General features: G+C 38.7%; 1 protein-coding gene and 1 long non-coding RNA gene across 2 annotated transcripts in view; one reads left to right on the top strand and one right to left on the bottom strand.

Moving 5' to 3' along the window:
* LOC122873674 overlaps positions 1-4635 on the top strand; it is a 54630-nt gene extending 49995 nt beyond the window's left edge. Inside the window, exon 5 of the long non-coding RNA XR_006377486.1 lies at positions 2490-4635. This is a non-coding gene — a long non-coding RNA (uncharacterized LOC122873674). The remainder of the gene's footprint in view (positions 1-2489) is intronic.
* A 16130-nt stretch (positions 4636-20765) lies between these two features.
* pou4f2 (POU class 4 homeobox 2) lies at positions 20766-24342 on the bottom strand. The gene is made up of 2 exons (XM_044190707.1): positions 23471-24342; positions 20766-23159 (listed from the first exon to the last, which is right to left on the bottom strand). Exons 1-2 carry the CDS (start codon positions 23681-23683, stop codon positions 22230-22232), a joined length of 1143 nt encoding a protein of 380 aa, XP_044046642.1. The 5' UTR covers positions 23684-24342; the 3' UTR covers positions 20766-22229.
* Positions 24343-25821: the final 1479 nt, after the last annotated feature.

Below are 25821 nucleotides of genomic sequence, written 5' to 3' on the forward strand. Positions count from 1 at the left end.
AATCGTATTAAGAACAGATACATGACCATAATGACACACAGGAATTATTTTTTGATACGTTGTTAGACTTCAAAATAATATGTACATCACCTCAATACAAGATGAATTAATACTTAGAGATATCCAAGCAGTATGCCACAGCTAAGCTACAGACACCTAGCTATTCACTTAGCTCGGCCCACAAAGGTTCACATTAGCACATCAGGCCCCGGGAGAGAGCCTCCTTCTGGCTGGTGGCTGTGGGGGTTCAGCCAGGGATGGGGGAGGCTGGCAGATGGTTCAGTGGTATGTCTGATGGACTGACTGATGGATGGATGCATAACGCTGACTCTCATTCTTCTGTTGTGTGTATGGTCACCATCTCTACAGAAGTCCCTTTGTATGATATTTACATGGACTGCCATCTCTCTTTTGGCTTATATATATTTGATCTGTAATTCACAGTATGTGTGAAAAAATATTAACTCGTAGGTCCACTTGCTTGCATTTTATCGCATCTCATGGTCAAGAATAAACAATGTGCTAAAATCTTAGTGTATAACCATGACAGGCTGTGCCCTGTACTGAACTCCTTGTAATCTAGGCTATTGTTTTCTTTGTTAATGCAAAATGTAATAAACTAACAAGCCATGCAGAGAACTAATGTGTAGAAGCATTTTGGAATGGACATCATATATAGATAAATCTTGGATGAAGGTGAGGTTGTTTTGTTAGTACCAATCTTAGCAAGCTTTCGATGTCAGCTTTTTGTACAAATGTTTTCATTTTTTGATAATTTTCAAAATGAGACAATATTCAGTTGTTAGCAGCCACCAATCTAATCCTCTGGATGTCACAGTCACATCTTTTTTTTTTCTAATTGATTTGTTCACCTCTGCCAGTTTCTGTGCGAACAATTTATTGTGTGTCTTCAGTGACCACTGCAGTTGTTCCCATGCCAATTAGCACAGTGGCTCAAAGCAGGTGCCAAGGCAAATATTTAGCTAATTATCAATATTTAATAGCATTTCTGCACTGGTTCCTTTCCTAAGGTCCAGCAGATGCTATTAAATCTCACCCCATAGATACACAGTTATGACACACAATAACTACTTGAATATAAAAGAGATTAATAATTTAAAGTGAGCCAACAAATTAGGACCATCATTTTAAAAAAAACTAGGCTTGAAACCATTTTGCATAAAACCAGCCCGGTTCAAGGTAATGCCAAGGCTCTCCTGATAAAGAATTACAGCATTAATTCAGCAAAGTGAACTTATTGCTCCTACTCCTTCTCAGAGATCCCTGGAGCATTCGGAGTAGAGAAATGAAATGATAGCATTCATGGGCACAGAGGCGCTTATTTCCATTCTCCCCATCAAACCTAGTCTTGAGTGTTTTGAGTGTGTGTGTGTGTATGTTGTAGTGAAGGGGGAAGGATTGGTCCTTTTCTCCTTGTGGTACAATTAAGGTTATCAAAAGTATCGATACTTAGATATTTTTTTGATACCATGTGTTTAAAACTATATATCAGTTAATTATAGTATCAAAAGTATCGAAGCTATTAAAAAAAACAGATCTACCATGAGATTTTCAACCCAAGGATGCATAGATGTAACAACGGGGAAGAAAATCTACTAGTCCTTAATATATGTTCAGTGATTTTGTTTTTGTACGAGCACTGTGTGTAGGTTGTTAATAAAAAAAAAAAAAGAAAAATATTATCCTATTTGGTGTGTCTAGGACTTTTTTTTTTTTACAATGGTATCAAAAGACGTATCGAGTATCTTTTTTTTTATACTAGTATTGTGTCGAAGTTTAAAATTCTGGTATCATGACAACCTTAGGAACAATTGCTATCGTCCATGTGAATTGCATGTTTCTATACTGAAGGTTAACTCCCCAGGGAGGCTGAGGTGGCCCATTGTGTACACATAAACAGAAACACTGTGACCTCTCTGGGTCATTGCTGGAATTACATAGACATATCCCGCCTTTGATGTAGAGATCTTGACTGGCATCTTAATTGACTCTCCAAGCAGTGTCAGCTGTGTGAATATGACCAACAGGAGTTATTTGGTCTTTACACTAAAGATCCACCTCCTGTTACAAATTGAGCTTGGCTGTCAGTGTGTAATTGTGCTTTGATGTATGTACAAATGATACTCTTAACACAAAGACAGACACATAATAGGGTTACTTTTACATGTGTATTGTCTTGAAAACCCATGTGTTGAGAGGGTGTTGTGAGATTTTCAACATTAAAGGGCTTTTTCAGAATTCGTGTTCAATTCCCACTGAGCAAACACTTCAGTTTGTGCAGATAGAACTGCAGAACCTTGCGTGGCAAACTCTTTTAATGGAGCATGTTGCTGGAGGCACCGTTGTTTGCTTGTGTGATATTACCATTTAACTGCGGTTTTGAATTTTATTTGAATTGGGATGAAAAGATCAGGAAAAGGTGTTCGCTGGCAGACATATCTTAACCCCAGTTTTTTTTCTCCTTCCAGGTTGTAATTTCAGACATGCCAAATTACTTGACATAGTGTTTTATACTTCTATACTTCCATGTGCCTTTTGGGATTTAACTTGCTTTGGCAAAGAGGGAGAGCGTCTACAGCATTTCCCCAAGGATATGCATGCAGAGGGCAGAAAACATCAATCAGACATCTGCTACCTTACACTTTGGATCTTTGCTGATATGACTTGTCTTGTCAAATGTTTTGAATCGTTCGAGGTGAACTGAACAAAACGAAGCATTCTCTAGAAAAGAATAGCTCATTTTGGATCAAATATTTTGACATTGTCAGTGTTTAAAGATGCATTTATGAAGAAAAGGATTGTATGTGACAAATTGTATGAACTTCAATTCTGATTTAAGTCCATTATGCTAAACTAAGGCTGCAGAATGAGAGCTGTCTCCCCTGCAATAAAAAGAGTTAAGCTTGTAAACTAGTGGGAGTACGATCTTCGGAAACATCTGTACAGATGTGTCCGCTCCCAGAAACAACAACGTGTCTTGTGTTGGTAGTCCGAGGAAATCACTATCTTGTTTAAGCAAAATAGGCACAGTTGTTAACAATAGATGTTAACATCTTGCAAAAGTTTGTTCTGAGGGTTTGAAAAAAAAATACAGTTTCAACTTGACAGTGTCATTACTTTGTTCAAGGTTCCTAAAGGAATACTGGCATGGTGAAGGTTTTGCTTAAGTTCTGCCAGTGTAGCAATCTGCTAAATTAAAAGTTTAAGTTCACTCTTGTAAAATCACCGTTGAGTAAAAGTAAACTTTGTTACAAAAAAAACAAATAAAAGATGAGTCAGCAACACACATTTACTGTAGGGATGAGCTGTTGATGTATGTACAGACAGTTGCAGGCTATGGGTGGAGGCTGAGGAACATGATGACGTTTGAATTTGGTGATATTCACTTACCTTACCCATTCCTTATTTCTGTCACTCTTCAGTTCCTTCCTTCCCTTATTTAATCCACCTAATGTAAGTGATGTCTTCCTCAATAATCAAGAACAATAATGTTTGGTTTTAGCAATGCAGCTAGTTAGCAATGCTAATGATCTAGCCAGACATTGATCAGGGAAACACAAACCATAAATACTGCCAAATGAATGGTGTTTGGTGGAATGTTAACATAGCTAATATAATTTTAAAATGTGACCTTAAATATTAGAGTTACTTAAGCTTATCTCCAGATAATGGCACAGGTTAGATGCCTGTTCCATTTACAGTTTGTCAGTTTCAGCGCAGTGTTTTCAGCAGGTTGTGTAAAAAAAACATGTGAAACCAGCACACAATCTCTGATACACAGATAACATGTTGTGGACGCGAGTTATGTGAACAGTATTCTTCCAAATTGGATATAATTAACTGACATCAATCCAAACTGAAAACAGTTTAGGAAACTGATATTTGGTGATTAATGTAAAGCTTGGTTATGCATGGTTATTCTTTTAAAGCTTGTAAAATTTTATTTCTCAATGTCCATAAAGAGGGTAAACATTAGCATTTTCAGGCATCACACTAATTTCACAAGAAAAGTTGGTTCACATATCAATTATGTATGTCATGCTACATTAAAGAACTCGAGTTCAGAAAGTTTACGAGTTGAAACAAATCAATATTTCAAATTACTGTATGCTGTAGGTATGCTGTGTATGTCATATTGAGTCAACATGCATGCATACACAAGACGAAGACAGCTACTTACTTACTGTCTGGTTACACTCAAATCAATCACAGATGTAACAAATTCACACAAATTTTCAACGGCAAGACATTAAGGGTTACAGAGTAAGCATATTCAGGGGAATGTTTGCTTGATTGAGAGGCCTCTCAGGCTTTCATACTCTCCTGTGGTAGCTGCTTGCTCATCCTCAGCTCCAACCAGGCTCCTCGCACGTATGTTTTTTATGCGCTCCAAGCAACTGATGAGAAGGCGATTAACAGTAAACCCAACTCCAGCTTCAATAAGTCCCATCAGAAAATGTCAGAGGTGCTACATCTGCATTTTTCTAGTCTGTCTAAATGTGGGCCGTGAACCTGGCAACCCAAAAGCATTTCAATTTAAGCATTATAGTTGTTAGACTTGTTGATGACCAGCAAAGCATCATTAAGTATATAGTTATTAACTAAATGACTGACAATCTGTAAACCCCTCATAATATGATTTATTATAAAATGTTATTAATTTAACTTTGAGTCATTTGCTTGTTTTATTTTTGGTGTTTAAAAATAATGTTCAAATCTAAACTAGCAATCTTTACATTTATACTTCTGCTGTGAATATAAGATGTCTCAAATGTTCACAAATTATCACAACACAATGCAACTTTGTCATCTTTCTGGGTAAAGGTTACAAGAAGGAGCCGCACAGCTTCGTTTGCTTAGATGGAGTCAAGGTCCCAGTAGGCACTATATTGATAAAGGGTAACCTGTACTGGGTAAAGTATATTTTACACTGCATAGTAGTATAATGTATGTTTCCAATGATGGTTTGAGATTTGATTGCTGAAATCAAATTAATCACTACCCAGAAATCAACACACTGATAACAAGAAAACCCCAATTTATCACATTTATTTCACTTTAATAAAGAACGGGCTTCTGACAAAAGTTCAAGCTGCAACAACCCTGGCACCAGACAATGAAAATTATGTTATCACAGACTAGAAAAACTTGGAGTGATTAGGTTTATAAGCTCACATTGAACTAAGGGAAAATCTTTCATAAAAATGTAGAATATTACCTGCCAGAAGAAACATATGGGTATCCCAGTATTACAAAGGACTTTTGAGTTTTCATATACTCTGAGAAACCAGTTTTTGCCATTTATTTTTGCTTGACATGAACAACAAACTTGACAATTACCTGCTTCACAGTCCATTACCACATACTGTAGAACCTTTGATTGCATCATTGCATGCATAGTTATTCTTATTACTGTCAGTCACCTGTCACCCACAAGAAGAAATAGAAGTCTCTGTTTCAGGAAATAATCCCTGAAAACCCACATTGCCTCCCAAATTCTAATAATCGTATCCATGTCTTCTTTTTTGCATATCTTTGTTGATTAAGACAGTGGTTTATTTTTATCCTTTAACACTGTCAAGTTTGTATTAACAACAAAGTGAGTAAATGTTAAAATTTGAGATGCATCATAAACGTTTGGAGTATTTTTTTAAACACATTGGCAGGCGTACATTGGGCTTGTTGATTGATTAATATTCTCCTTTAAGGCTGCCCAAATATCCAGTCTCAAACCGTAGGTGAATTTGCGGTCCTTGAACAGTAAATATACTTGAAACATAAGGACATCAAAAAAAAGACCTTGCCAAGGACACACATCTACAGGTAAAAAGGTAAAAAAGCTGTTTTGAATTTAAGTATTAAAATGAACTGTGTGTGAGACCTTAATGAGACAGAAAAAAAAATCACACAAGGTCGTCTTTCGTAAGAACAGAAATTCCATCCCTGTGGGGCAGAAAAGACAGAACTTTTTGTTTTAGCAAACTGCCCATCAAATAAGCATAATTACCATCAGAATTCATACGGTGTTCTGAGACTCCTGAAGGCAAGCGGCCCCACTCAAATTAGCAGCTCTGATAAATCACCATTAATTAGCTAATAAAAGCCAGCAGGTGGTTCGGAGCCCAAAGACATTCCCCGGTTGTCTGAATTATGTATATTACAGCAGTGCACTGATAAAGTAAATGAGTAGGGGGAACAACAGATAGGAGTTCTGGAGGGCCCTCGTGTAGGGATAATGCTCCAATCAAATCGACTGCAATTCCACAATCCCACCCACAGGAATACAAGTGGCTCTGACCCCCACTCAAATCACATAACACACAGGGCTCTGGTGTGAGGCATATTTATACATGGATTATGCATACTGAATACAACGTTTGCCTTAGCCCACCCCTGAATGAAGAGCTTGTAAAGATGTTATACTTTCGTTATAGAAACATAAGGCAATTATTTGGAGAACATAGAAATACGGATTGATTGAGGCACAATGACCTCTCTGCATCAAGCTGACAAGGGCAGCATGTATTCGTGATCATCTTCATCATCATAAATATTTACCACACAAACCACACAACGTGTTGTGTCTGCATTACCTGAGATGCTTAGACAAGAATGGGACTACTGTATTTAGTTTAACCTGGGCCTAATTTAATTGGCTACCTATGGTGAACATTCACTTAATACTAGGGCTGTAATGAATGAGATATCAAGTCATTAGTCCAGAAAGCTGTGTTAGACACATGCATGAGTGTATGGAACTTCCCCCAACACCCGAATACGAATATATATACAATCTTTACTGAGGGCACTGGCAGCATGTGTGTATAAAATAGTTTATTTTATGGTATAAAGTCATATTATAAAATGCATGCCATAGGTATATGTGTGTGAGAATGTATGTATTGTAGCCTGACTGAAACTGGATTTCTGAGGTGGACACTGATTTTGCTATTTGGAAGTTTAAAAGATCTGATAAAAATATATCTGCCAGTAGTATTTGTTTGGAACATGGAAACATAACATAATCCACCTTGGTCTGTATCAGTGGAGCAGGACAGCTGAGACTTTAAAAATCCACTTATTGATGCTCTCGGCTGGATAAACTAGTTAATGATGACACTGTTTCTGAATTAGCACAAACTAGCATCTCTCTACTGCAATGTCTTGTTACTTACCGGCCGACATATACATCGATACCGATATATCTACAATAAGCTAATATCGGCCAACATATATCAGCCTGGTTGATTTCAGTCCAGGTCTAATATGTATGAGGTTTGTGTGTGCGCTTACAGTATGTATGTACATGCATGGAGGTTAGACTCTGTAATTCCATCACTTATTCACTCTGACCAGGCTGGTTTCATCAACGGGAAGCATTCCTCAGGAAACATATGCAAATTATCCAACCTTATTCATCTCTGTAAAAGCAGTTTGGGCACAACAGACCCCAATCAAACAGCCATTATTCTATCTTTGGAAGCTGAAAGGCATTTGACAGAGCAGGTTGGTCTTTTCTCTTCAGCTCCCTCAAAAGATTTGGATTTGGCTCATATTTTACCAACTTGGTCAAAACATTATACAACTCCCGCACTGCTTGTGTACTAACCAACGGACTCACATCAAAACCATTCCTTCTGGCAAGAGGTACTAGACAAGGATGCCCCAGGATGCTCTTTTTATAGAACTACTTGCAGCATCCATAAAACAAAGCAATAGCATATCAGGGATTAAAACAGAATCACGCCATCATAAAATAAACCTATATTCAAATGACATCTTATTTAACTAATCCCTCAACATCTCTTCTGTCAGTCCATAATCTGATTAACAGTTATGGTAAGGTGTCTGGCTACTCCATCAACCTGTCCAAGTCTGAGATTCTGTCCCAGTGGGATGACACCAGTTAACCTGTCCCTGGGCTGGCTCTCCTCCCTCAAGTCTCATTCTACTGGAAAGGCAAAAACCTTCATCAGATCAGAACCTCCAACTAGGTGCACCAAACTTCTCTAATTACTTTCTTGCACATCAATTGTACATTTGGAAATGGACCAGAAAAGAAAATAGCTGAAGAAACTGTTTTAAAACCATCCTCATCAAAAATAGTTTATCTGCCTGGTGGAAAGCCAACCAGATCCTCCATTTCAAATCCTCACCCTCTGCCCTAACCCTAATCTGGCATAACCCTATGTTTCTTATCAACAATAAACTTTCTATTTTTCCAGCATGGAAACAGAGAGGAGTGGCCAGCCTAGGGCACCAACTTAGTGATGGCTTTTTCATGACCCTCGACTTTCCTTATAATTGTTATTTCTAGTACATTCAATGGAAAGAAAGCATTAAAACTGCAATAGATATCAGCAACTTAGTCCCACTGCTCCACTATGTCAAAAATTGAATTAATTGAAGCCAAAGAAAGTGTTATCACAAATATATAAACCAATATAAACCATATTTATCCAGTGAAGACAGTACTGTGTCTCTTCCAACAGACATATTTATAGGCAGCTGACTTAAACATATAAGGTCCTACGTAGAGTTCATAGCACCACCCGCAGAATGTTCCGTATTGGCTTCACAAATAACTATATGTCCACATTGTCCAAACTCACCAAATTACTTCTTTCATGCTTTCTGGCTCTGTACTCCAGTTCAGGCCTTTTGGTTGGAGGTCGTGAGCAAACTGTCAAAGATTCTTGGCCTCAGCATCCATCTTTGCCCCCATCCATTTGTCTTCTGGATGATCTCTCCACTTCAAGCCATCTAGCAGTTCACGCCATTTATTTTAATAGCTCTAACAATAGCCAAGAAGACTATATTACTTAATTGGAAGGACAGAACCCATTTATCCACCAACCACTGGCTCAATCTGCTAACTTAACATTTCAGTTTAGAAAACCTCACAGGTGTCTCCCAGGACAAAATTAAACATTTTTAAGATGCCATTATCTGAATGATTTCAATATGTTATGTTCCTCATGGTAGTGTTTGTACTTTGAGTTTTACTTTATCAGTCTTTTGTTTTGTACGGTCTTTGTAATTTTGTATTATGTTTGTTTGTTGTATGTTATCTTTGTCTTGATATTGTTCTCATGAAGTGTTGTTTAATAAAAAAGAAAAAAAATCATATTAAATCAAATATATGGAAATGGTTAATTAATGTGTTCTCACTCTTTACCCACCCAGCACACAACATGGTAAATCCTTATCAAATATGTTTTACCCATTTACAGTCTATTTACAGCCTATAGATGTATGTATTTAAGCTTCATAGCAAATACACTTCAGGCTTTAACTAAATAACTAAAAGAAGTTTAACAAGAAAACATGACAGGCACTATTTCCTGTAGTTGATTTAATATGAATAGCTCTGATGTCAACAATTTACATAGATTGTGTAAATCCAAAAAACCTAAAGCACCAGTGTGTAACATTTAGGAGGATCTATTGGCAGAAATGGAATATAATATTTACACGTATGTTTTCATTAGTGTATAATCACCTGAAAATAAGAATTGTTGTGTTTTCATTACCTTAGAATAAGCTGTTTTTATCTACAGAGGGAGTGGATCCCCTTTCACGGAGGTCGCCATGTTGCACCGCCATGTTTCTACAGTAGCCCAGAATGAACAACACTGGCTCTAGATAGGGCCTTTTTTTGCAGTCACTGTAGTTTCTCCTACACGCTTGGAAGGGGAAAGTGATGCGGGCGGTATTAAAGTGGTTGCAAACTGCAATTTCACCACTAGATGCCACTAAATCCCACACACTGCTCCTTTAAAGCTGTCCAGTAGAGTTTTCTTGTAAACATTACATTACATTCAGTGTTTCTCACCAAAACGCATCGTGTATATCCTTAAAGTGTAACTGAACGCCAGGCTGAAAAGCAGTGTTTAACCGTCCTCAATGGTTGAAAGTTTCTAGTCTGTTTCACCTCTGATCACACCCAACATCACTTACTGATGTGTTTGGATGTGGTTAGAAGTGTGCATTGTTGGATCTGTAACTTTACCCAACAGTGATGTCATGGGGTCCTGAAGTACGCTTCTACATCACTGCAGCAAGGTGAGAAGTTAGACCACTGGAGGTTAGCAAAAACAAGATTTTTAGGGGGTGTTAAGTTACTCTTTAAAGCCCAACAAATTTAATGAATGCATTTCCTTACTCAAAAAACATTTGGAAATCAGATTTTTATTTTCTTGCATCGTACATCCATGTTTGCTTGCAAGTATTTTCTTCACTGCCTTTGCTGGCTTATTGCTACTCTTCTTTGTGGATTCCCTCCACCAACTGTAGATCAGTGGAATAGTTTGAAACCATTGGCAGGAATGTGTATTGCGTTGCCTGCATACATCCGCGCATGCATATGCGTCCTTGTGCACAAACCAAACAAAATGGGGATCCACTCATAAAAACATTGCTCTATTGTGCTACTAGTGGTCAAAAACTTGACAGGGTAACTTTAAGTTTAAAATTAGTTACTATTATCTAAGTACAAAAATACATAAAGATGCAAATAGTCTTATAATCAGTATTTTCTGGAAAATGACTTGTATCATGGTAAATTTGTAGATTTACTGGGTGGGCTCTTATTACTTATACAAGACAGGAGTCACACCACTTACCTTTGGAGTGGGTGTAGCTCAAGCGCACACTTCATATAATCCATGCAAAGCATCATTAGCCTGAACAGGGGTTAATGGAGGTTAAATCATCACGTAAAAGCTGCGTTGATAGCTGGTTAGCTGCTCGATCTTAGTTGATCACTGATTATTTTCACGTTAATTTATCACAAAAATAAAGTTTTAGTGCAGATTAATGAACTGTTGTTTTTGTGAAGTGATATATTTAGCAAATTATAATATGTCTAATTCTGTTAAATTCTGACACAACCAAGTTTCCCCGTCAGCAAACGCACTCAGAAATCTAGTTTGCTTCTTTCCTCCTTGGGTAAATGAGCTCTTTTCTCTGGGTTAGATGTCCTGAGGCAGCCGCTTGGCAGAGGGTGAAAGAAATGGCAAAAAGGCATCCACACAAGTGGGACATGGGAGCAGATGGGACACTGATTGCAGTGTTGTTTACAGCTGTTGAGGTCCTTCCACACTGCTATATAGAGGTCAGAAACTATGTCTGTCTGCCACATTTCACAGCACAGCCACTGAGATACACAGGCACCTCCCCAGCAAAGCTCACTGTCAATATTAGCAATTTTAAAGAAACATGCTGAGGGAATATATTTTTGGGATTTTCAGCAACAGGGTTATTTTTTGGGGATGATTCTTATTATTTTAGTCAATATTAGATGTATTTTCCTCAAAACGTTCTCACAGAAAAAGTACAATCTGCACATGCTCACACTCGGAAAGTGAGAAGGAAATAAAAAGGACAGCAGAGAGTGAGAAAGAGAGAGTAACTGGAAGGAAAGCCATCCAACACAAAGGTCTTTGACGATCATTAACATTTCTTTATGTTCGCATTGAATCACTTTATATGGTTTTACCAGGGACGTTGACCATTCAGGATCGCTCCATCAGGATTCTGACTATAGTCTGTATCTCAAGCAATAATAGCCCAGAGCGGCAGGTGAAATATATCCAAAGTAATCAACCTTTTGCAAAGGCACCTCTGAAGCACACATTTCAACAGCACAGTGTAATCTAATATAGTGGGTGGCATCAACTTGCTTTGCTGAGACATTACTTCTGGCAAAGTATTTGCATGGAAAGATCATGTAACTTTTGTCATAGGCAATAAAAATGCTATATACCTCTCATTTCATTACAATAGTTGACATACTGCCTGTAATGTGGACTTGATGGTCAAGCAGAAATATCTTGAGCTTTTCTGAAAGATATTTTGGTATATTGTAATTTCAAACACAAAATGTGTAATAATTTCAGTAAAATAAAGAAATATAGAATTCTGTGCAGGAAACTCTTTCTGTCTATACTTACTCCATTTTTGTATGAAGTATGTGGCTTTTTGGTAGCAGTCCTTAGATGGGAATGTCTGGCTGAAATTTGTCTGTCATTTCCAGCATGATTGGCAGCTAACAATCTGTACTCAGGATAATGCCATTAAAGACTGCCTTCAAGTGCTGTCAGAAATACGGCAATTAGGGTTTTAGTACACACAAATGATCCAGCAAAGTCATGAAAGTGCAAGTCTGGAAAAGATTGGAGATGTTCAGTAAGACAGGGTGGTACATGTATGTTAAATCATTCTTCATCATTCGTAGTTTCTCAACCGTCAGAGATCTTTCTGTACCGTTTATACTGAGGCATCTATCCCTTAAATATGTCTGGTTGGGGCAATGTTGCAAGTCACTGAGCAGGACTATTTAATGGTACTTTTGAATTTACATGTTTTTTTCATTATTTTATAAAGTACCCTTGATTTGTTAGGTATTTAATTCACTGGATGAACCAAAAATAGACACACAACAAAGGTTTCTCAATTAACTGAAAACTTACAAATCTTACCATGATATACATCAATATAATGACAATTATCTGTACTATGATTGCACCATGAATATCTTATCCATATCATCCACCCCTTTCCAAGCATTTGAAAGGACAAGATGTATGGAAGTATGAACTTATAACAGGTCGGGATGAGCTCCAGCAAGACCAATACAATATACAAGGAGAGAAAAAACTGTCAAGGTAGCAGAGTTAATAGCAATTACAACCATACGTTATTAACAAAGCGTATCATAAATCTATAACACTAATAGCTACACTACATCCTGTACAGTATGCATCTTTGCATAATGTGAGTGTAGTGTAGTGATTTGTGGCTCACACAAAGTGTGGAACATAAAAGAGAGATGACCAGACATAAAGCATAGTGTGTGGGACGCTTGGGAAACTTTTAGAGGGTCTCATTAACAAGGCAAGATCCAAAGTGTGTAAAACAGTCTAATGGGATACTGAGTGTATGTGATTGTTGTCCTCTATAGCCAGTTTCTGTAGCGTAAAACTCTTTGGAGTTTTATTTCCTGTGAATACCCTGATGAGTCGTAGTCACTCTGTATAATGTGAGCCTACCCCCTTTGTTCTTTCCTGAAATCAGGAAAGAATCATCTCCAAGATACGACAGTTATCACACATGATACAAGATGCTGTTTCACAGTTTCCACCTCTGCAACACCACATACAAGTGCACAAAACCAAAGTGGCAAGTAGTAACTGTGATACAATTAAACATTTTTATTCTGATGATAAACTCCACAAATCTACTTATTGCTGATGTTTGATGATGCTTTTTTCTAGAATTTCTTGATGACAAGAAATGAAATTCAAATGTAATCAAATTCATGATTTTACTTAAGTAATAAATATTGATTTATTTGGATATTCAATATTCTTGCTGCTTTGCCAACCTGATCCTTGTGCCTGCGACTCACAGGAATTCCCCTTGAAGTCCAGTATAAAGAAGTATTTATTTCATCACTAAAAGTTGGTTAATTTATTAATGTCTCATGTTGTTAAATATGATGGCATTCTAGTAGTTAATGTATTTTTAATAATATTTTAATTAGCCCAACCCCTTCTTCATGCATGTAATCTCAAGTGTATAGTGTTTGGTGTTGATGCTTGCTGCAGTCTGCCTCCACACACTCTAAAACACATCTCTTATTCATCCGATATAATTGTAATCCTATAATACTCATCTTATTTTCCACATTTTTATTTTCCAAATTGTATTTCTCTAAATAAATGTATAAATAAATAAATTCAGTACTTGTGAAAGCCTCAGACTGCCAGAATGAAATCGGATATTGGTTTTACAAAAATGACTCCTATATTGCTGAACAGAAGCTTCATGAATGATAGTCCGTAACATCAATGGATTATCAATGGGGGCCATCAACAAGGCAATCAGTTAACACTGGTTCTGTGGGGTGTGAGTACTGAACACACTGCATAATAATAGCGTATTGTTTTGATATGGTATTCTGTAATTATGTAATTCTTTAGACAGATTTAATCCGATCATACAGTAGATCTGTGTTTGGGGTTTGAGGTTGTGTGTGTGTGTGTGTGTGTGTGTGTGTCCTTATGGGTGCTTTGAGATGCATAGCCATTGAGGCCATAATTTAGTCCATTATGTCCTCTGGTTTGCAGTCGTAGCCCCAGGCCTCTGGCACTGAACGCTGTGTCATTTGCTACCAACTGGGTTTTTGATGAGAGTGTGTGACCTAGACGCCTCATCCCTCACCACTGTCTCATTCCCTTTATTTACATCTGTCTTTAGCATTCTAATTACTCTCTTTATTGCTTTAGCCTGGAGGAATCTGTTATACTGGAGGAAAAAAAAGACTAAGGACACTGGAGTTTTAACCAATAATAAAGCAGCATAACTCCCATTACCCATAGGCAAAGATTGGGCCTGTGAGGGTCTCCTGTTATGGGCTGTGGGCAAGACAACTATGGAAAGACTTACACGCAGGGGTTCATTTGCCTATCTGATGTGTGCCTTTCAGAACAATTTGTTTGCACTTCATAGTCTTACACGGTCAAAAGAGAATTGGTTTTCCTGATGAAAAGCAGTTCTAAAGATGTTTCTGGTGGTGTGATCATATTGTAAGCAAATGTTTAATTAGACTTTAGTCAACTGATAGTTTTGCCTAAATGTATTAAGTGTTTATAATTTGAAACATTCTCCCATGTTAAAACAGTGCATTTTGTCTTTCAGTTTTTAATCATACGTAAAGCAAGCAGGATGCACACGCAGTACGTCGTCTACTCTTTTTTTGGACAATGGCAATGCAAAAAAACTTTTAAATGCTCTGTCCCTTCCCACAGAATTTCATGAAATAGCATCAAGAGCAGGCACAGCAGTCTTTAATGAGCTCTCAACTTTAAAGACTTGAAGGATATTAACAAGCTGCTTGACAAATGGTGCTTAGAAGCACATTAAAGACGCAGCTAATGGTGCGCATAATGACGGCTAATTTTCGATCAGATATAAATTAGAGCCCCCAACAGTTATTTGCCTTAAGGACTTTATGTAAATGATTCTGTTCTGTATAAACTGAAAACTGAGAGTGAGTGAGTGAGAGAGGGAGAGAGAGGGAGAGAGACTAGCACTCCTTGTGGGTATGATTAATAGATCTGCAACAGAGCACGGCTGTCAAAGCCCAATGAACACACATCCACTAGACAGCTCTACCACCTTCTCATTAAGGTCCAATCTCAACGAGGTCTACAACTTACTCATTCGGAACACCAAAACAGCCTCAGAACGAGCAAGTCGAACACTCGATGGTTGCAAAAGGAAGATCAGGTGAAAAGGGAATGCAAGGAGGAGACCTAGCTGTTCATAAATGCGTATACCCATCCAGTGTTGTTAAATATTTGATGGCTGAAGGCACTTTGATGCCATCAATTTACACATTAGGTCATAATACATAACTGAGTACACATGGTGTGACTGAATTAAATGATGAACACATTTAGTTAATAGCTTATACATTCATAGACATTATGAGGAATCCACATATTAAGATGCCATTCTGATGTCAACGGTCCTGGTGTATGCCCATGTATTCTTTCTACATCACACAGCACTGATCCACTGATTTATGAAGTGCTTTGAGTGGTCGGAAGACTAGAAAGGCGCTATACAAGTGCAATACATTTACCATGATTTGATCCACCTTGTGCAGAATTACACATTGTTTACATTCAGTTTAAATAAGTGACTGAATATGTTATGGGGCTATAAACAAAACACTTTCATCTTAGACCCAGTATATGAGAGTCGTGCTTTCTGCAACTTTTATCTTTTTTTTAAAGTAAAATGTGATGACAGCAGTCTTTAACATGAATATTTTGACACACAGTATGCTTTACATATGTTCACACAAATAATAATAAATAGATACAAATAGAGAGTTTGATGAATTTTGTACCAAGCAATTCACAAGGGAGTTTAACTGTATCATTTGTAAAACACAATGAATTTAAACATATGACTCCAAGATGTATCTTATAACAAGTTTTTCCTGGTTGACCTTGTTTTTGCTGATCAGTCTTAAGGTAACCAAGCTTCAACTGGATATGTTTCTGTGACAATGGAAGTTTTGGCTTTGATTTTGTGATATAAAGCTGTGGAACAGTATGCACACTGTTTTTGGCATTTACAGAAGGTTAAAAAAAACTGAAACCTCTTTAAAACTTTATTATTTATTATTCAGATGGTCCTTCAGATGATTAAAATACTTTATAGTCATTCAATTCCAATGAATACTGTTTATTTATCAGTACAAGATTAGCACCAGTAGATGCAATTAAGCTTTTTTAAATAAATGAAAAAGGAATGTTTTATGGTAAAAAAAAGAAAAAAAAAGAAATGGGAATGACATGATTAAATCACTTAAGTTATTTAAATTTATTTTATTTTGATGAGCATTTGGTTCTCACTGTGTATATTCTCGTAGAGTTGATCATCTTACCCTTTCTGAATAATTAACTGCAGGTACTTACTGCACGTAAGCGTAAAAAGAGCAAAAAGTTTAAGAAGAGATTGAAAATCAATTATGCAAAGATGTTGGTCACTTTTATGAACTTGGCCGACCTTCTTGTTCATTCATCTGAGAAGTCTGGAGATGTCATCTGACTTAATTCTTTATTCTCACGGGCAGTCATTTTATCCTTGAAGGGCATTTCTTCCTCTTGCCTACATGGACACTAGTGTAACAGTGCAATGAGGCTCTTTTCGTAACTGGTGTTCCTCACACTCCCCTAGCTGTAAGAAAATGCATTGCAAAAGGTTAATAATATTGGTGGTGGGGGAGAGAGGTCAGTTTTATTTTTCAATGTACAGAAATAATCTTCATTATTTCAACACACATAATCTGTCCATGATAAACTCTGAAACATGCTCGCCATGTTGGAGATGGCTGTATTGCAAAAGTCTAGCCGGGGTGTACAGTATTCCCCCTCAAGCAAAAGCATTTGAATATTCATTTAGGATTCATGTTGAAAAATAAAATCCACAAATTCACAAAATGGCATCAACTATGGACAATAAAGAACAAGCTACAAAACAAAGAATTATAATGCTGGGTCTTATGGAAATTAAACAACACTTTATGATTTTGATAATAACAAATGTACAAAAGAAATGAAAAAGCTCTGGGGAAAAGGTAGAAACTTGGTTATGCATCCAAATCATTATTTTGGAGGCAGCCACATGTCAGGGGTGACTGTGGCCTCTCAGCACCCACCCTCTAATCACGCCCCTGAGCTATTTTACTTATGAAGGCTGTGAACGTTTCCAATGGCATTAAATTAAGAGGGGCTTTTTATTTTTTATTTTAAAAAATCCCCCATTTTTTTTCAGATTCGTAACGAGAATGTCAAAATTTCGGTAAAATCATAATTTATCGGTTTCTGAAAGTTTTGTTTTGACGCAGGCTAGTGCAGCTGAAAACCTTGCTTTTTAAAATTTCTTGCACTGAACAAATATGCGATGTTACATTGCAGAACTCAAAAGGAAAAGCAGTGAGTTTGAATACATCGATATAAATTTTTAATAAGGGACGAATTCTTGTCTACGCATGTCTGGATTGTATCCAGTGTTTGCAGCACATCTACATTTCAAAGTAAAGGTTACAGCGGAGGCCTTTTCCTAAAACTATTGTTTTTCTCACCTAAACGCATAAATAAGTTGTCTGGCCAATAATGCATTTATCTTTTTACTCTCACGTCGCAGAAGGAAATCTTTCGCCTGGTTAACCCCAGCATAATTTCAATTTAATTCAGTTGTTCAATTCAGTTGTGAATTTCCTGTAACGTTGGGTGTGTCACGCCAGCAAACTTTTATTTTTCCAGTGCAGGCTCAAACTTTAGTGGTGCGGATTTAGCCTGCATTAACCCGTGTGATGAACAACACAGTAACTGGCCATTCGGTTTCATCACCGATTCAGTCTTCAATCAGCATAAAACGCGAGGATTTGAAATGTTTTTCGTTGGTAAAATGGAAGATACTGTATTTGAACAAAAGCGTATGCCTACCCCTGGCAAATACTCGTCTGTGTGTGCGTGGCTGGTATGTGTGTGCGCGTGCGATTATGTTAGAGAGAGAGAGAGAGAGAGAGAGAGAGAGATGGAGCTATTTCATTGGCAGATAGATACAGTGTGGCTGTACAGTGTTTCCCTCTTTTGCATGCCACCCTAGATCAAAAAGTATCCCACCAAAATCCTTCTAGTCATCCAATGCTGCCCCATCGATTAGTTTCTGGAAAACACTTAACAAACTAATGACTATTGATGGCTGATTAATATTGCATCAACAGCAACTGATCGGCGACAATCTCAAATGGCGATTGCCGCTTAACATCCAAGCAGCCATTTGACGGGTGTTGCACAATATTTTGGCGGTGCAAAAGAGCCAACAGATGATAAATAAAGGGTTATATAGTGTGTAGCGCGTTCAATTTATGGCTTACAGTTCGTCTAATTCGAGAGCAGTCGCGTCTTTGAAGGCAGACACTTGGCGTAAATGTACAGTTAAAATATTCTACTCTCGGGTCCCCAGGCGGAGCTCCGACAGTCCCTGGCCTCATTAAATTTTCATCAATATCCCTGTGAAAGGGGGGAAATGTTCAGGGGAAAGAGAAAAATAAAACAGAGGGCGTAATTATAACAAAAGGAAACAGCGCTGCCCTTTTCGTTTTGTAGAAAGCTCCCACAGTGTCGTTCTGTATGTACGTTTCAATGTATGGAGCACAGATGTGAGCAGATGTGTCTGTGGCTTTAAGGTAAACTAGTTCACATATTTATTATATCAAAGAAAATATCTTCGATTTTCTTTATTGTGCTGCTGAGGCCTTTTAGCTCTCTCTCTCTCTCTCTGTGTGTGTGTGTGTGTGTGTTTCATTGCTGGGGCCACATTGATTCGCTATCAAAGAATCCTGATCGATTTTCTCCCAATACGTGAAAGTGAAAGCAGGCAGCAGCAGTCTGGCTGAGAAGCTGCCTGCCTGCCTGTCTGTCTGTCTGTGCAGAGCTCCGGCTTGTCAAGCAGCAGCGAGGCTCACTGCATAAAGTTAATTTCAATTCCCGATGAGACACTCACTCGGCAGCCCTCCCTGACCAGCGGTAATTAACAGGGATAGCTAATGACTACTTAACTCGCTCTTCATAATTATCTGGTTTTCATAATTCGATGTGTAATTTAATAATTCGCTCTTATTAACGTATTAAGTGAATGGCTCATTTAGGGGAAATTAGAAGCACTCACCAGGAGCATCTTTTAATTGATGAACCATCATAGCTGTCTCATTAATAAGGGTCGTTTTGATACTCTTAATTTGTCACGAGGATGGCGGTTGCACATGTTTGGTTTATGGATCAGTGTTATGAAGGCGTTGTTTTTCAGTTTAGAACCATTTTATTAAAGGTTTTTTGTTGGATAAGTATTGACGAAGGATATATGTGTCACATTTAATTAATTCAAGTAGGCCTACTTATAAGAGATTAGATTAAAAAAACATATTTAAAATATTTGGTGGAAACTAAAGTGATTGTCTTGTCATGTGACACTTGGAGGTGCATGATGATAATTGTATGGTTATAAAAAATATAAAAACATTTGACACAGCATTTTAGAGGGTGAACACGTCTAACTGACAATTGATTGATTTTTCTTTTAAAGAATCAATTCTTTTTTTGTATTGCAAAATCCTCCTGCTAAAACCTACTGTTAGAATCAGTCTGAAATGATCCAAAAATACTCCCATGCAAATGTATTCCAGGTGCTGTAAATAATCACTGTAAAGGTGGAGGACAGGTTTCAGAAATGCTAATGTTTGGCTCGTGCAGCCTCTCAGGTATCTGTCCATGGTGCTGAAACGCTTGCTCATTGCTCAACAAGCCAGCCAGCCAGCCAGCCAGCCAGCCAGCCAGCCCTGAAGCCCACAAACAGCAACTCTGCTATGGACATGACATTCAAAATGTTCCCCTCTTTTTTTTTCTTTTTTTTTTATCTTCCTCCTCATATCCAGCCATAACTTCGATGCAAAGGTTTTGCTTCAAAGCCCGTGTGCCCGCATGCACGAACGAGGCATGTTTGAGTGTGTATTTAAATAGAGACGGGCACATTGGCAGGCGAGCTGTTTTTCTGGCGGGCTGACATCTGGCAAGTCTGCGCTCCAGGGACCCATCCAGCTCTCCATAGACCCCCTGATTAGACTCTAATAGAATATTAGCATTTGCTCTCAGGTAAGGCAACATTGAGCTGCATAAGCTGGCAGCAAGTCAGTGGAGAAGCCACGTGTGTCTTTAACATTGATGGAATCGAGAAGAAGGGGCTCCTGTAAGGCCTGCTTTATTATGAGGCCTGGAGGAGGACGGTGTTAAGGCACAAAAAAATTCTAATTACATTTTACATTTTCCTGTTAGTTATTCATCTCTTATATTACCCAGACAGTGGGAGAACAGATTGGGTGTAGGGTGGGGGTGGGGTTGTTGGTGGTGTCTTGCTCATGGGCACTGTGACAGGACTCATGGCTGTTTCTAAGCTCAAAGTCACGTTACCTTTTAAAGAAAATGGCAATACTCGCAGTCAAATAAGCTTAAAGAATCCATAAATATCTTTTAAAAGCTGTGCAGCCCACAGCTAAACCGTTTCCATCCTCCTCATCAATAAATAAATAGATGAATAAATAAAAGAATGTTAATATGTCTGGATGAGCCACATTACACAGTGCAGTCATGGAAAACGTCCGATTAAATGTTAAAGTTTGTTCTTTAATGAAACACATATTGCAGTTCAATAATTAAATAAATTAAAATTACATGGATGTAATAAATTAATAGAATTATTTAACCAGGAACCAAAAGCAACATACATTACAGAAATAAGTTACCTCAGCTAAAACAGCAATACAGCAAAAACCTGTACGGATATATTTATGTGCATCGACTGGTTCCAATGAAATATTTACATTGTACACGTATACTTCCATGAAGCTGTTTCTTTTCTCTTCAAGAAAAAACATTACTTAAACAATGTGATTTTAACAAGCAACGACTTCATAATGATGCGCGTATATTTATACAAATAAATAGCAGAAAACATACATAAAATAATTTAAAAAGAGAATACTATCTCATATATATCTCGATTGTACCATCTCAAATGTTAGAAATCGTAAATTAAAATTTGTGACTGTATATTTCACAGTCGTTTCCCTTTAAACCAGAACAACACGCTTAACTTGCTGTCACAATTTGATTTTCTCAAGCAAAACGAGGAGGGGGGAATCCCAATAAATATATAATGAAGTAAACATGACCTCACTCAATAAATAGTTCATAAGGTACCGGCCCACGCTGGATTGTAAACTTATTGCAGCCGACAAGAAATCATATTTTTTTAATAGTGAAATGCTGTGAAATCCTTCCAAGTGAGTCACTATTTCGATATTTCCACATACTGAGGCCTAATAATAAACAACCCTACCTTAGTCCAAACCCCGGGTATCTTGAAAATAGATCCCTGACTTTGATGACACATGGTAACAAAATAAGTGGACTTAATTACACATTTAGACACAAAATGAAGTGTGTGGCAAGTAAATTATTAATTTACAGAGGGTTATTTGGCAGTAATCTAATATTAGCTTTCAAGACCAAGTCGTGTGTTGTCCTCTTAATCTCCTCATGGACCCTGAATACATGTCAGACAGCATCGTCATGAGGGAAAAATGTAGCTTATCCTATAAGCCAAAAATATAAACACTAGTAGTCACCAAACCAAGTGCTTCGAGTTAAACTAGCCCCGCTGCGTGTAAATAACAATGCTATTTTCATTGGGGGGGTTTCTGCTAACGCAAACTGTAGTCCTCATTTGAAATGAATCATAAATGAAAATTACAGCATAGAGTCCTGTAAGTCACAGGCTACTGCGTTGACATTAAAAAGGTGAAGCATAGTAAGTGTGGAAACAGTGTTCTTACTTGCTCTGTCAAACGATGCTTTACTTGACTCCACGTCTCCCTCTCAGCGAGTAAAAGACGTGACTGTCGGGGGTTTTTTCGAGTTTTTCAGTCATTGTTCAATTTTAGGAATTTTTCGAAGTTCAAAGCACAAAGTCATCGATGATTGAAAAAACGTGTGAGATAGGAAATATGGTACAAATCGTCTCTAAACAGTTCCAAGTCTTTTCCTGGGTGGTGGTTTAAAGCGATTTTAGACGCATGCAGAGTATTTCATTCGTTTCTGTTTCTGTCGCTGGTTGCAAAACCAGACCCGCACCACGTTCTTTTTGAGGTCCAGCTTTTCTGCGATTGCTGCAATTTTCTCCGAGGAGGGACGCGGCTGAATGGCAAAATAGGCCTCAAGTGATCTCTTCTCTGGTGCGGCTATCGACGTGCGCTTCCTCTTTTTCTCCGCGCCGTTGAACAACTCGGGTTTATTAAGTTTCTCCCTGTGTGATTTCTCGGCTTCTTCTAGCCACGCTTGCAGGATGGGCTTCAAAGCAATCATGTTGTTGTGAGAGAGCGTGAGGGACTCGAATCGGCAGATGGTGCTTTGGCTGAGGGAGCCCACCCCAGGAATCTTCAGGCTGGCTAAAGCTGACCCTACATCCGCCTGGGTAACCCCGAGTTTGATCCGTCTCTGCTTAAACCTCTCTGCGAAGGCTTCCAAGTCCCTTGGATCGGCGTCCACGTCGCTCATGCCCATGTGCGGTGGTAGCCCGTGGGCATGAGCCATGTTGATGGCTGCCTGGTGCATGTGGTTCATGCCCGCCATGTGGGCAGGGTGCGCAGGCGTGGAAACCACCGAGCCATCCGGCCCTGCCATGGCTCCTAGTGCCAGTCCCGGGGTGATGTGGTCCAGCAGGTCCCCCTCCAGTGCCTGGTGAGGCTGGTGGTGGTGGTGATGGTGGTGGTGATGGTGGTGGCCGGCCAAGGCGGACGGATGAGAAATAGGCACCGAGGAGGAGGAGGAAGACGAGGTGCAGGGGAGCGTGTTCATGGTGTGGTAGGTCGCGTCCGGCTTGAAGGGACTGTGATGTGGAGGGTGGTGGTGGCTCTTGGTCTGCGAGACTATATCCACCGCCGCTAGAGCTTCAGCCCGGGCCAACAAACTCTCATCTAAGCCTCCGAATATATTGCTCTGCAATTGCAAATAGAATGCACACATAACTGTCAGCAGGGAATTCTCCCTCCACTCCTCGGTTTAAAACATTTCCAGAATGTGAAAAAAAGAAATCCTAAAAAAGGAGCGCACAAAACAAGACACATGCAACATCCCAGGTCATAAAAATTAATACGAAAGGCAAAGCCGACTGAATACATAAGTTGAGCAGAGGGGGGAAAAAATATGGAGGTGTTGGGTGATTTGCTGTGCAGACATGAAAAAAACATCAAGCAAAAAAGTGGGCTGTCAAAATGTGCCTTTAAGCAGTGATTATGCAGAATACGTACCGGTGGGGTTGGGAGACAGGCTCTGCGCATCGCCTCCGAGCTGCTGCTGCTGCTGATGATGCTGTTGCTGTGTCGGGAGGACGAGCAGGAGGACGAGGGTGCATTGGAAGTCAAAGTGGAGGATGAGGAGGAATGCAACGAGTACTTCGGTTCGGGCAAGCTGGTGTGGGCCATGGCAAAAGGCTGCTTGCTGTTCAGAGACATCATCATCATATTTGCGGGCGTCCAAGCCTCGGCAAGTTCCTTTTAATAAGTTAAGACTCCGCCTCCTCGGTCGGGAGTTGAAGCCCAATTGCTTTGCAGGAATCTCAAGTCACTGTCGAATAAAGTGTAGGCTGAAGGCAGTCGTCCAACACTGAAGTTATCACATCTATTTATTATTACTAGCGGAGGTATGGAGGTGTCTCTCGTTTTGGCAAATGAGATATCGCAGGCACCAACAAGCCATGCAACTGAGCGCAGCAGATACCTTTTCCTTTGTGGACTTGTGGCGCGATTGTTCAAAAAAAAAAAAACCTTTCTGTTTTTTTTCTCCTTCAACCGTCTCCACCTTGTATTATACAAATATATTTTTTTACCTTGGATTTTTTTTGTGGCAGAACTCCTCATAGACGACGCCAGAAAAAAAAAATCAAAAAAGTTTCTTTCCGTCTCTTAGGATTTCCAAAATACTTCAAGTTTAAAACTGTTGCCGCTTTCGTTGACCTGTTTGTTTTTTTGTCAAAAGTTTCCGTCTTCAAATGACCGTAAGTGAGAAGTAATGGCGGTGACAGTCTCTGTACTGTACCTCTTCGACTACGTTGAATGCTGCGGGGACCCGAACTGCCTCTGCTCTGAGGCGAAGGGCAGACTGAGTCTCTCTCCGCCTCTCTCTCTCTCTCTCTCTCTCTCTCTCTCTCACTCGCTCTCTCTCTCCCCCTCTCTCTCTCTCTCTCTTTCACTCACACACACTCTCCTTCTCAGTCTCTCACCCTCTCACATACACACGCTCTTTTCAGCTACCTGAAAAACCCTTTCATGATTTATTATTCTTCATTAGCCACAACACCACCACCACCGCCGCCGCCGCCGCTGGGGACTCTGCGCATGGGCAGTCTGCGACAAGGCATTTATTTCAAATGACTCTACTTCTCACCAACACCTCGTTACCACCGCCACGTCTTATGAAGTTCAGAGACTTTTTGAATTGTGATTTATTGCATCTGAAAATATTTGATTGTTGAATATTGTGAACAGATTTCGTCGTATGCCAAATAGACATTTGCGTCTCTGATGAATACCATGGACAGCTCCACTCCACCTACTCAGGTCAAAATAAGTTTTTATCGTAAAGTCAAATATATTTTGCTATGATTACATTATAACACCTAAGGTGTAAATTAAAGTTGTGAAAAATTAAAAACACATTTTAATAGGATTGGCAACTTCTGAGATTATTATATTTATATCTAAATTTAAGGTATAGGAAAAGTTTCATATTATCGCCAGCAATTTGTTCTCCTTTGTTGCTATGATAATTTTATTAACCTTGAAAAAACTTGTGGAAAATACCAAAAATAAATGAGTCAACTTGTGAGAAAATTATAACCTCTTTGGTACTATTTTATATTGTTTTCATGCATTGTGTTTTGCATGCAACAACTGCACAAGTTACTTAATACTAGTAATGAATGATTTTTAAAATAATTAGCACTATTTAATTGCAAATCTATATATCATAGCAGGCTATTGTCTTATATTTCCTCTAATTAAGCCACACCATCGGTAACGCAATTAAAACATTTCATCACGTTGTAATTAACAAGGGGTGGTCTAATTTGTTTAATATGGTCACGTCTATAGGGTGAGATAATTGTTAAGTCTCTCGGAGGTTAGCAAGTAGCTTATTCTTATGGAAAACAATGCCTCTTGGATTATTTGTCTTTTCCTGTATGGCTCAAATTTTTCACAGGAACACCACGCTTTCTATGCTCTCTCTCTCTCTCTCTCTCTCTCTCTCTCACACACACACACGCACACACACGCACACACACACACACACACACACACACATAAGAAGGTGTGACAGTTATGAAGCAATGATCAATGTCTTTGACAGACAGTCGGTTGACCCCTTAATCACCTTAGACTTGTTAATAATATATGTGTGTGTGTGTGTGTTAAGGATTCCACATTAAATTCCTTTCGTGTCACTGGAGATTATTAAGTATGGTCTTATCCTAATTACAAGCTACACATCGCCGCCCCGGTATGTGACCACAGCGTGTGTACCGCTTCTATAAAACTCTGTAAGCACTTTAATCGAGGCTACCGATGTTGCAGCGTTAATGTGGCGGCATAGACGTGCTCTT

The sequence above is a fragment of the Siniperca chuatsi genome, linkage group LG3 (genome assembly GCF_020085105.1).
Source record: "Siniperca chuatsi isolate FFG_IHB_CAS linkage group LG3, ASM2008510v1, whole genome shotgun sequence".
Taxonomy (NCBI): domain Eukaryota; kingdom Metazoa; phylum Chordata; class Actinopteri; order Centrarchiformes; family Sinipercidae; genus Siniperca; species Siniperca chuatsi.

Coding starts and splice junctions, on each gene's coding strand:
- pou4f2 (XM_044190707.1), bottom strand. CDS start 23,683: ATGATGATGATGTCTCTGAACAGCAAGCAGCCTTTTGCCATGGCCCAC. Junction 23,160..23,470: donor CCTGTCTCCCAACCCCACCG/GTACGTATTCTG, acceptor TTGCAATTGCAG/AGCAATATATTCGGAGGCTT.